Genomic DNA, 12,717 nt, shown 5'->3' with positions numbered 1-12,717 from the left:
TTCCATCTGAGTCACAAGAATTGCTCATCTCGGCACATTGTTTTTATCCATGTACTCAGGGCAAAAACAGCACGCTCTTTATGTTAAAAAAAATCCATATTCAACTCTCCAAATGGGCTGAAATGAGGGAACGTCTGACTTTGCTTTCTTAGCCATCGCCATTTGATCGAAAATGTTTAACTTTACACTTAGGTGTGAAAAACATTATCGGAGGCACGGATGGTGAGATTTACTGTAAAAACATCAAGGCTAGCCCTGCTTAAAATAATGGAGCGCATAAACCAAGTGAATCATCTTTTTCTGCGCCAAAGAATTTTTGTTGGATAGCATGTTGTAGAGAATAACAGAACAGTCAAGCATAGTTTTCATTCTTTTTTATCTTGGTTTCTTCATGGCTTATTAGACCTCTGTTGCACATGTTGCTTTCATTGCATGTGCTGTTAAAACTCCCTCTGCGTGCCAATAATGGCATGCGTGCCGTCGGTTGCGATGAGAACCTGAACTGGATGGTCCTCAAAGCTGTAGCTCTTCGGTGATTACTGCTGATCACTGCCTTTCTTGTGCACCTGGGTCCGCTGCCCCTTCCTTAAGGTTAATCCTACAGTCGGCTGGACGCTGCCGAGCTCGTCTCTCGCCCCGGGGGTCCAGGCTGCAGTTACTCACCGCTCAGTTTCTAGCTTCTGCTTCTGTTGGTTGCTCTAGGAGGCGGTCAGCAGCACAGCTTTACAAACGGTTCCCGATTGCTGGAATAAATGAAGCTGGCTCTGGCATGGCCCCAGCTCCAACAGTGTTTGTGTGTGTATTTCTGTTTCTAAGATGCTCTTTCTGCTGTTGTTTGTCTTGCAGATTTTGTGGCAGGGGTCCCGAAAGGAGCCTTGATCTACGGCTACGTAAGAGATAGACGCTGCTGTGCAATTATTGTCTCCCCATGTCTCATTTGTGGGGGGGTGGTTAGGGGGTCCGGTCACAACTTGTTGAATCTGACTTCAGGGTTATCCTCACGGGGCAATGATAAGGCTTCATGGGAATGGAGCAGCCGTATCACCCTGCAACTCACAACTGGTAACCCACTGAAGCTAAGCAGGTGTGAGCCTGGTCAGTACCTGGTTGGGTGACCTCCTGGGAAAAACTAAGGTTGCTGCTGGAAGAGGTGTTAGTGGGGCCAAATTTCCCATTGGCCCTTACCAATCATGGCCTCCTAATAATCCCCATCTATGAATTGGCTACATTTCTCTGCTCTCCTCCCCACTGATAGCTGATGTGTGGTGAGCGTTCTGGCGCACTATGGCTGCCGTCGCATCATCCAGGTGGATGCTGCAGACTGGTGGTGGTGGAGGGGAGACCCCATTACCTGCAAAGCGCTTTGAGTGGAGTGTCCAGAAAAGCGCTATATAAGTGTAATAATTATTATTAATTTTTATAATTATTATTATTATTGTTGTTTTGCAGGCCGAGGTGCCTGTTCATCCTACTTTCATTCTTTCTGTTCTGTTGCATTACAAGAAAGCTGTTTCCTCTTTTTATTTATAAGCTTTTCTTTGTCTTCTGCAAAGCCTTCCTACTGCTCTGTTCCCCCTTCCTCCGTGTTGTTAAGGTGTCCCTCTTTCCCCCTGCAGGTCTCCATATTGAACGGGACAGACCTGAAATCCATGATGAACTTCACTGGCGAGCAGGTATCCGATTTCTCTTGCCTTAAGTACATTGCGGGGGAAAAGGGGAAGAGCTTTTATGCTCATGCATCCCTGTGGCTCTGCGATTCTGTAGTCCCCTAGCCAGTGTAAGGAGAATATTTTAGGAAGGCAAGGAAACCCAATGAAAATGTGAGGAGAACATGCACACTCCATTGAGATTGGTGCTCCAAGCAGGAATCAAAGCTGAGTCTCTGGAGCTGTGAGGCAGTAAAACAAACCAACCACCATGGCACCCTGGAGTTAGGCTTTCCCAGGGGTAGCGCATATTGCATTGTGTTCTGAATTCATCAAGCAAGCTGCAATGCCAGTTCTGTTTTTGAGATGCTTTAACACTAAAATAGCAAGCATAACGCCTTGCTAAAAATGACTGACATGCAGTACTGGGTGACCAATATGCACCTTTCTGCTAGTAAAATAATGCCACATCTGTTATCGTAACATGTCCTGAAAGTGTGAATAGTGTGCATTCAAAAAGCCAAGACCTGTGAGCTGTACCTGCAGTCGTTTTTTCTTTTTTTTGGGATTAATAAATTCAGCTCTTGTTGTCATGTAGGAGATGGAACATGTGTGCTTTCACTGCACAGAATACTTCAGCTGAATAAATAAAATAAAATGCTCCATTTGCTTTTATTCTTTGATGCTTTTATAAGGACGTGGAAGAGTGAACTCAGAAATGGGATCTTTGAAGCTCAATATCTTGAGCAGCGAAGAGAAACTGCACTGAGGTTAATTTGTGAGGGACCAAATAAGGTCCAGTAACACAAGTAAGACATTGTAGTTTAGCTCCCTGCTGTGTGCTTGAAAACACTGTGGTCTATGTCTAGAGGTACTTCACCCATTATATTGCTTATGACATTAAAACTGAAACTTGCATTATTAGCAGAGTCAGCTTTGCATTAGGCACAGTTCATAGATTTTTCCGCTTAGGGTTGGGACTTAAGTGATCTCGCCGAAAAAACCCTTTTCCTCTGTATGCCAGCTGGCGGAGCTGTGAGAGATGTCAGTTTGCCTACACAGACAAACTTGAAAACTCAATGCGGTGGAATTTCTGAAGTTTTTTCTGTAGCCATGAATGAAGTAGTACCTGCCTGTTTTATAAAATAAAACCATTCAGGTACATGAGGGTCACAGGTTACAGGCTTTTGCTCCTGAGCTGAGCCAGCCCTCCTTCATATGGAAGAGAGATCATCTTTTGCCTGCATGAGTAGACACTCCTGCTCTAATGTCTTCCAGATGGGCTCCTACTTTGGCTATGCAGTGGCCGCCACTGACATCAACAACGATGGGTGAGTGTGAAAGTGGAGAACCTGTCAGCTCCTGTCATTAGCAGAAATGGGCACAGCCTTGCAGTAAAAGGAGCGCCCAGCCACTGTGCTGCTTCAGTCTGCACACCAGTGGCTCAGCCGACTGTAGGCTTAGACTGTTCAGACGGTAGTGTGTCTGCGCTTTACTGCAAATTCAGTCCCCTATTGTGAGCAGTTGTGCTGGCTGGTAGGAAGCTTCTGCAGCTGAGGGTGCAAAAGGGAGCACTGTTTTGCTGTTAATCTCTAGCAAGGTTAGATGTTAAGCTTTAGCTGTAGCTATAAGAATCTGTCTACTTATCTTTATTCACTGATACCACTGTGTCCTCTGACAAGTACTATAGCATGCATACAGTGCTTAGCAAAGTGCTAATTTTCTTTTGTGCGAACAAGCTTATCTCAGAGTGCCTACTGAAGACACAAACTGTTCAGTTTTAAGCAGCACCCACTTAGTATATGAATCTTTAAAAAGTCTCACAAATCTGAGTTTTTTAACTAGTTCCTGGTGGTTTTGCATCAAGTCAGGTTTGCAGTCATGTCCTGTGTGTTGACCACTCTGCTCGGCTGTGTCTCTGTGTCCTGTGGTGTGTCCAGCATGGACGACCTGCTGGTGGGAGCTCCTATGTTTATGGTACGGGGGTCAGACGGACGGCTGGAGGAAGTGGGGCGCGTCTACGTCTACCTGCAGACAGGACCCCTGGACTTCGGCCCCAACCCCCAGCTGCTGACGGGGACCCAGGCGTTCAGCCGGTTTGGGAGCTCCATCGCGCCCCTGGGGGACCTCAACCAGGATGGGTTTAATGGTGAGGAGGGGTGATCTTTTTCTGTGTGTTTCAACAAGGCAGCAGGCCATACAACCTGCCGGCCCATCCAGCCCACTCGCTAGTGCGTAGCTAATTGATCCGAGCTCTCATTCAACTTATACCAATAACATGGCTGGGCAGCTTGTTCCATACTCCCACCGCCTTTGGCGTAAAGAAGCTTGGATCATACCAGAGAGGTGGTTCGTAAGCTGGTTTTATTTGCAGCAGTTGAAGATCTGGTCTCTCTTCGCTCATTGTCTAATAAAGCTGCACACTTGTTTTTATTAAGGGTGGAAACGCGGTGAAATTGACTCGTTTACCATTTTGCAGACGCCTTTTGTGAAGCCGCAGAAGAAAACCCCGCCCCTGCATTGATCTATCTATAAATTATCGTAGCTCTTCTAAGTTTATTGAAGTTATTCCTCTAAGCAAGTGGCAGATGGTTTCTAGAGAGATTGCTCAATTGGGTGCTAGTGCTACCTTCTGCTCTGCTGCTGCTGCAGGTGAAGGTGCCCCTTTGGACTATTTTGGTTTCTTAGTGGATTTCCCTGTGCACCTGGACTGTTCCTGTGCTGTTTGGCTTTGTGTAAGTCTGCTGTTCCTCCTTCCCAGATGTCGCAATCGGCTGTCCTTTCGGAGGGGAAGACCAGCGGGGACTGGTCCTCATTTACAACGGACAGGCCGGTGGCCTCAGGGACACTCCTTCTCAGGTCCTGGTAGGCCAGTGGGCTTCCAGCAGTCTGCCGGCCAGCTTTGGATACGCCCTCCGTGGGAACAAAGACCTGGACAAGAACGGCTATCCAGGTACACAGGGGTGACCACAGAGCAGCACCCTTCGAAAAGCCTGCAATGCCACACCGTGCTGTTATCATGGTACAGTGCAGAGTCCCGCTAGTTTTCTTTCCAGCCCACCTTGATGACCTAATTCAAGCCTTCATTGAACTGGCAAATTGTTTAATTGCAACATTTGCAAGTTTTTTTGTGCACCAGCATTTGAGCTTTTTTCCCCACTTTTTATCAAGAGCTAAAAGGCATCGTGATGAAGAGCTGAAATCCATCCATTTTCTAATTTGTCCATCAAGGAGATGGTTGTGGGGGAGCCGGAGGCTATCCTGGCAAGCAAATATGTGAAGGCAGGGTACACCCTGGACGGGACACCAGTCCATTGCAGGGCACGCACACACAGATACAAAGACATGCTCACCCTCACACCAAGGCCAATTTTCCGAGAATCCAATTAACCTACCATTATGTGTTTTTGACTGTGGGAGGAAACTGGAGCACCTGGGTAAAACCCACATGCACACGGGGAGAACATACAGACTCCCCACAGAGATCACCCCAGTTCTGGAACTGAACCCAGGGCCCCAGCGCTGCATGTCCGCAATGCAAACCAGTGCACCACTGTGGCACCATCAATCAAAGCAGTTCAAATCAATTAATGTACAGTACTTAAGTCAATAAAGAGTCAGATTTTGGAACAGAGCTGGGCTGGACCCAAACCCAGCAGGTTTGTGGGTTGGGAACCCCTCATCTCAATAAGAAAAGTGACTTAACAGTCACTGAAAAATGTGTCACTTTGAGACCTGACCTAAGTGTGAGTTTTACATGGTAAATTTTTAGAAGAAAGCAAAGACTTGAGCCAGTAAAGTCTCTTGACTGCCATGCTGATTTGTTTTAGGTGAGTGGCAGCTTTATAACCCAGCGCCACTGGCTATGGTTATTTGATGAAGATTGTTCACATCAGCTCATTAATCACCCCCCTGTTTAATCAAAAAGGGCTGAACTCTCTCCTCCTGCACTATGTCAAACTGTCAGTTTCCCTCTGTGTTTTCCCAGATCTCATTGTCGGAGCATTTGGAATGGACAAAGCAGTGCTGTACAGGTAACGGAATTGCAAATTGACATAGATTTCTGATACCACACACATCTGCGTACATGGACACCATTCAGCTGTGAGATGACAAGAAGCTTTTAACCCAAAGATAACATTACTCACCTCATTACTTCCTCTGTACCCCCTCCCCAGTCTGAGAGAGTGAATTTATTGGCACAGGTAAACGTTCACCTGTTTTCCTGCTCGGCAGGGCTCGTCCGATCGTCAATGCCAGTGCTTCCCTGACCATCTCTCCCACTATGATCAACCCAGAGGAGAAGTCCTGCGTGGTCAACAAAGATGGAACATCCACTCATGTCTCTTGGTACGTGCCAGATAGTTTTGCCCCCCCTCTCCCTGAGCAGAACCTGGTACGTGCCAGCTAGTCATACCGCTCCTCTTCCTGAGCAGAACCAGTACTGGCAAAGCTAGCACAGTGATATCATAATCCCATTTGTCAGCATATGAAATTTATTCTGCTTTTGGACTATAGAACGGGAGGGGTACCAAGATTATTAGTTACTATTAATTGTGTTCAAAGTGCATTTTCTTTTCTTTTTTTTAATGAAAGCAGATGTGTTCCAGTTGTAGTTCCACATGTGATCCCCGATCAAATATGTTGCATCTTACACTTGGCGCGATTATGTTCTAACGGGCATTAGAAAAGGCAATGTTCTGTGAAAGAACAGTTAACCATGATAAGATATCAGATATAAAACTTAGATGTGCCAGCAGCAGTGTGATGCAGTGGTTGTATTTAGATTTGCCAGTTATTTTTTCATCTTTATTCCTGATTGGGGAATCGGCAATATGCAATCAGCTCATACAGTTAACATCATGTTTAGAAAAGATTCAATATCATTTTGGGATTACCATGCAGAGTAAGTGGACATACCACAAAACACTAGTTCTTATCAAGTGGATTGAAATTAGTGTTGTTGAATAATAGATACAGACCTCTATAAAGCAGAAATACAGTACAAACGCAAGTTTCTTAGGTGTCACAGTGTAAATCTGCAGAAGCTGTAACTACGTAAATAAAAGTAAGATTTTGTAAGCTGCTCATATCTCAGAAGGGTTGTGCTGGTGTGGATTGCGTTATCACTTGCAAATGCAGGCTTAATTAAAAACATGTTTTATGTGCGAAGGCTTGTTTTTAGGGAAGAGACCTGGATAATTTCCTCGCAATGAGTCGCGATTTTAGATTTTTTTTTGTTTCTTGTGAATCGGTCTTCTGAAACCTCACTCTGATTTCTCTGGTAAAACATCCTGGAATGATCCTGGGGGGAAAAAATCCTCTCTTCCCAAACTGGGTTGTTTGTGTGCTGTCCCCCCCCCCTCATGTGAATCAGTTTTGTTGGGTAGAGAAATCTGTTTTGAAACAAACACCAGCTGGTGATAGTTGCAGAGCAACGCCAGTGTAGAATTCCTTGGGTGTGACTTGCTGTTGTGACCGAGCCAACAAGCTGCCGCCTTGATCTAATTTTTATTGAGCTTGTGTGAGGAATCGCCCAGGTTAGAAACTTGCTTGGCGATGGGTTCATATCCGACTAGAGATGGGGTGTCCAGGACTTGCTGTGTCACCCCCACTTTCGTTCCCTGCAATACATTTGTGCATTGAAACATTGCTGTGTACTGCCTTGACTGGGCAAAGCAGTTGCCTGGTGACAGAAGGGGGTGGGAACGAGGGGGGCGCAGGGAGTTGTGGCTGTTGCAGTGAATGAGATATTGTTTGGCCATGAACCACAGCTGGGAAACATCAGGCCACCCCCCCCCCCCCCCCCCACACCATCAGTGAAGCGTGGGATTGTGGTATAAGAGGATAGGGGGGCTGGGGCCGAGCACTGTGGTATGGGTGATGTCACAGGGTACAGAATAATACAGACTGTCTGCATGTTGAAATTCGAAGCATTTCTCTCCCTCTCGAGCTGGAGAACTCTTTCCTCCCCTTGTTCAATTAATCTGTCATCAGAACTGTGATATACAGAAGTGAACTCCACACTGAAATCAAAGAAAGCTACATTTTAGTAGCTACAGTTTTAGTCCAAGTTAGTACAGACATAATATTGATATTAAAACTTTTTTTTAACTGGCTAAACATAAATAACATCCATGTGCCTTCATAACTGACGTTTGTTCTTAAACGTTTCGTATGTTCATATTGTATGCCCCACAGTTACACCCACACCCCTATCCATGCAGCAGCTGTGAACAATAGTTCCCTTTTGTAAACTCAACTCTTAAATGGTTCTGTGGGCTCATGAGTGGCTCACCCAGTAAAGCCATTTTCTCAGAGCACAGGTTGTGCTCTCTGGTCCATATGTCACCATCATGTGACTAATTGACTACATCTGGCTCTTTAAGTGGCAGCGTGTATTTGAAGCAGCACTGGTGAGGTAGTGTTAGAATTAATCAGCCAGGGCTTCTGTGTCTGGGGGTTTTAGTGATGTCAGCATGAGATGCGCTGCTCCTCCAATTGGCACCGACTCTCCTGTCAGGGGCTGTGGAGCTGCACAGTGCATCACATGGCGATTGTCTCAGTTGGCTAGCGTGTTTCAGGTGCATGTCCGCACGCCTCATTCTTTCACTGGGCAGGTACACGGGTCGCACTCGGAGGGCTGAGGCTTAGAGCACAGTCTGGGTATGTAGAGAACCAAGACAGCTCTCCCACCTCCTCCACCTTCCCCCAGCTGGGAGTGAAATGTGTGTGTTTGTTACAAAACTCATCTCATCTCTTTCAGCGTCAACCTCAGTTTCTGCCTGTCTGCCAACGGGAAGCATTTGCCTGATGAAATAGGTAAGAAGGCTCTCAAGTTGCTGCTTCTTCCTCAGTAAAGACATTAAAGCCTGTAGGTCACTGGTAAACGAACTCTTTGTCTCAAAACCCCAGGATACAATAATTTGCCAGATAAGTTCAGTTATACAGGGTCCATGTGAAACGAAAAACAAAAGCCATATGGCTCTTTAGAGCCAGGAGGGCATATCTGTATCTGGGTTAAGCAGTGGCCCATTGGATCCTCCTTGGTTCTGCAGTGAACCGGCTCACTCTGCCAAAGAACATTATCTCCTTCTGAATCCAGCTGATCATACATCCTTGCACAAGGCTTTGAGAAGTTTCAACAAAGCTTAGATCACCACTGTAGTGCACTGAGTTCTTGAATAGTTCCAGTATATACTGTTTAAGAAATTATAATGGAGATGAGTGAGATCAGCTCCCTTTGGTTAGCACCTTATTAACCTCTGGTGTGTGTTGGACATCCCAGGCTCTGGACTAGCCCATGGGTTTACTGAAGGCCTGTGCTTGAGTTCATTTAGATCAGGAATCTTCAAAGCCCATAATCCCAGGATGAACACAGTATTGCTTGTTCAATGAAGGTTGACTTAGACAAGTTTATTAAATGTCCATTTAATGCAATGTAGAAAACATGCTGGACTCTAGAGGAGGTTAGAAACACCCAATTGAAGTACCTCAGGGAACAGTTCGGGAGGTGAACCTGGGAGTGCTACAGAAGTGCTGACATGGCCGCAGCCCCTTGGCCTCCGTTGCTGATGGGATCGCTCTCCTTGCAGAGTTCCTGGCAGAGGTGCAGCTGGACCGGATGAAGCAGAAGGGGGCGGTGAAGCGGGCTCTGTTCATGAGCACCCAGCAGCCCGTCATGCAGGAGACCGTGCGCGTGCGGAACGGCGCCCGCAGCTGCAGAGACGTCAAGATCTACTTACGGGTGAGTCGGCCTGCCCACCTGAGGTCCGAACCCACGGCGCCCCCCGTCAGGAGCCCGGAGCCCGGCCGCTCTGCCACGCCCACGCCAGCTTCTCTGGGGAAAGAGCCCGGGTGTGATCCCTCCCCGTCCTGTGTGTCTGCTCCGCAGGAGGAACACGAGTTCCGGGACAAGCTGTCTGCCATCCACGTGGCCCTCAACTTCAGCCTGGACCCCCGCGCGGCTGCTGACCGGCACGGCCTGAGGCCCATCCTCAACTACCAGACCACGGAGCTCATTGAGCAGAAGGTAATCCAGGACATGGTTCCGGCTGCTTGTTTGCCTGTGTCCCATGTGGGCGTATCCCGGGAGGGCCAAGGGCGAGACTCGTGGGATCAGTCTGCGGAGTTGGGCTTTTGGCTTTTCTTCATAAAACGGGTGGAGTTGTGGATCAGCGCAAGAGCTGCATAGTCCTTCGGGTGGCTTCATGGGTGAAGAAGCTGTGTCTTGGTTTTTATATCTTGAGACAGGAATGATCATGCATACTTCTCTGGAACGTAGAGCTGTGTTTTGTTGCTAATAATTGTCTTTTGAATTGCAACCTGTTGGCAAAATTATTACCAGCCTTCATATGAAATGGCATTGTTCATCAATGCATGTAGCGAAATATGGCTTTTTTTTTTACTTGTCATCTTTTAAAGAAGCTACCTTGTGTGCAGTGAGAAAAACCCCGGTTAGATTAACAGTTCAATAACGTCTGCAGAGCTGCTGGGTCTGGGTTTTAATTTTGGAACAGCGGAAAGGTTACAAAGCAGAAGAGGCTGTTTTTGCCCATTATGCATTCGGTTCTGGATCAATTTAGTAACTAATTGATCCAAGGATCTCATCCAGCTGTGTGTTGAAAGAAGCCAAGGTATCCCCAGGAACATTTTTTCTCCTGTGTTTTTGGGAGAAAGACTTCACTCCCTTCCCTGGCTCTTCCTGCTCCGCTGGCTGGTAGTGCATGCTGGGACTGGAATCTGGGGGAGCCTCACAGGCCCACAGAAAGACCGGGCTGGGAGAGAGAGACCTGCGTGGCAGCGACCCAGTCGCTCGTGATGCAGGACGTCCGCGTCGGGGCGCCTGTGCGGTGGCGTCTCGCGCGCCGCGCGCGGCCTGTGCGTTCTCTCGCGGCGTAATTCGCACCAGATGCGTGGTGACAGCTTAACATAACAATGGCGATAACAGGCGCTCAGACCGTGTTGGCAGAAACTCCTGGAATAAAACTCTCTCCGCGGATCAGCCAGCTTGTTTTTTTTTTCCTCATGTGGGGAATTCTCAGCTTCGCAAAACAGCTTGTTGTTCTTGTCGGAGAAGGAGGAATTCCTAGCGGCCAGAAGCCCTTGGAAGCCACCTGCAGTCAAGGGAGAGTTCCAGATGGGGGGAAGGAGCCAGTCGGTCGAGTGAGCACTGCGACATCCTGCTCCCACAGTAGAGCTGAGGGGTTGAGCGCAGGTGTGTCTTCAGAGGGTACGGAGGGCACATTCTTGGAGTCGCTGGCAAGAGCAGTGCAGTTGAGGGACCGGCCCCTGAACACCCCCCACCTTATGCGTAGTGCAGATTTCTGAGAGTTTACGAGCAGTTGATGCAGTGTAATTTACAACGGCAGTCCTTGCTGTACAAAAGAAGCCTTCTTAGGTCCTGCCTGTGTTTTCCATGACTGGCCACAAGCAGTGTGCCCAGCCCACTTTACAGTACTAAGAAAAATTCCTCCTGCCCACCTCAGCTGACTATAAACCACCCCACCCCCCACCCCTTAATGAAAGCAGAATAATTCTACTGCTGTCCATTTCAACCTCCTAGTCAGTGTTACACAGCTTGTAGATGGAGAGGACCAGAGGAGACTCGGGGCAGAAAATGCATTCGATAGCCAAGCCTGTGTCATAGTGTGTTAGGAGACGCCGCAGACAGACGACAGACCTGCTGGGATTTGTTCAGCTGGTGAATAACACCAGCGAGTGGGTAAGATCGTTGACTTGGTCTGAAAATGGTGCTCTATATGATGCACAACCACCCAGCAAAAGAAACGATGACGAATGCAGGGCTTCTCCCCGGGGTTGCCTTGGCCAGATGTCTAAATGAATGGCTGTCAAAGCAGTTCTGCCTACATTGCAAAGCAGGAAACAAAGTGCCCTTCCACTCCACACCTGCTCGTCAGCTGTGTTCCACTGTTCTGATTTCAGAAATGAACTCGAATTCCCTGTTCCCCCCCCCCCCCCCAGCCCATTTCTAAAACCTGATCCTGGGCCAGGACAGTTCCACTGGCCGCAGCAGACCTTAATGAGAATTGGCCCGCTCTCTAATTACAGGGGTGGCTGTGCTTTGATATGGGTGTACCAGGAGCTCTGCACACACAGGGAAGCAATTAGGAAGGCGGGGCTTGTAGCCCTTCATGATATAAGAGGCTCCACTCTCTCTCTCTCTCTGGTTTCTCTGTGGCATATTGGGTGTTGCCACGTGTGGCAAGCCTGCGGGCTGCCACGCTCTCCTCTGATGTGGCCCCTGTCAAGCGTGCCAGCGGTTTCGTGAGTGATGCCATGGCTAAGACGTTACGGGTTCAAATGGCATCTGAAAACCCTACGAACACAAGGAGAGGTTTCAAGGTGGAGGAGGCCATTCGGCCTGTGTTTTTGCTGGATGGGTTCCGCAGGAGAGCGAGCTGGTCCAGGGAATTCCCTCACAGCTTTTTGCAATAACCCAGTGAATCAGGTTTTGCAATTCGGCTCAATATTTAATCCCAGGCACCCACCACTCTTTGTGTAAAGCTTCCCTTTCTCCATATTCATGCAGTTTAATTCTTCAGTTTTAATTTGTCTCAGGTCTTGAGGCGAGTGGGTTCCTGGTTCCTGTCAGGCCTGGTAAAGATGGTGAACAGGAATGAATTCTTTGCAGTTGTCTCTGCTCCGGGTTCGAGAAATAGAGCTTTTCACACCTTTAGTCACACAGCACTGCAGGACCTGATTCTGTGCCTGATCCTCAGTTTTTACTTCACTTGAAATTGTGGTGAGAGCTGGGGGCTGCGTCTCGAAGTGAAAAAATAACACTACTTTCCCACTTCAGAGGATGTGCAGTTGTGTGACTTGGCCGGATTGTTTCAGGAGGAGCTGGGAAGATTCATGGAGCGTTGATGGGATTTTGTATCCCTTATTCCCTGGTGGAATGTGGCGGTCACAGAACTGTATCCAGTTGGCTGTGACAGAAAAGGTTTTTAAAATAAAGTTTTGAGAAGTCAAATTGTTTTCAGTTGATCACTGTTTTGTTTGTCTGGAGAATATCCTCAGAAAACTTGCACCGATTTTTTTCCTGCCT

The 12,717-nt window shown here is 47.7% G+C and overlaps 1 protein-coding gene across 1 annotated transcript in view; it reads left to right on the top strand.

Moving 5' to 3' along the window:
* Positions 1-12,717, top strand: part of itga5 (integrin, alpha 5 (fibronectin receptor, alpha polypeptide)) — a 70,312-nt gene that overhangs the window by 34,334 nt on the left and 23,261 nt on the right. Inside the window, exons 9-18 of the mRNA XM_088634147.1 lie at positions 847-890; positions 1,617-1,673; positions 2,925-2,977; positions 3,587-3,795; positions 4,408-4,599; positions 5,635-5,680; positions 5,883-5,996; positions 8,413-8,468; positions 9,242-9,393; positions 9,541-9,678. Of these exons, the coding sequence (XP_088490273.1) occupies positions 847-890; positions 1,617-1,673; positions 2,925-2,977; positions 3,587-3,795; positions 4,408-4,599; positions 5,635-5,680; positions 5,883-5,996; positions 8,413-8,468; positions 9,242-9,393; positions 9,541-9,678 (1,061 nt within the window). The remainder of the gene's footprint in view (positions 1-846; positions 891-1,616; positions 1,674-2,924; positions 2,978-3,586; positions 3,796-4,407; positions 4,600-5,634; positions 5,681-5,882; positions 5,997-8,412; positions 8,469-9,241; positions 9,394-9,540; positions 9,679-12,717) is intronic.

Source organism: Lepisosteus platostomus, chromosome 1, assembly GCF_059453375.1.
Source record: "Lepisosteus platostomus isolate fLepPlt1 chromosome 1, fLepPlt1.hap1, whole genome shotgun sequence".
NCBI classification, from domain to species: Eukaryota; Metazoa; Chordata; class Actinopteri; order Semionotiformes; family Lepisosteidae; genus Lepisosteus; species Lepisosteus platostomus.
Note: the sequence above shows the minus strand (reverse complement) of the source record. Positions and strands in the feature narration are given on the sequence as shown.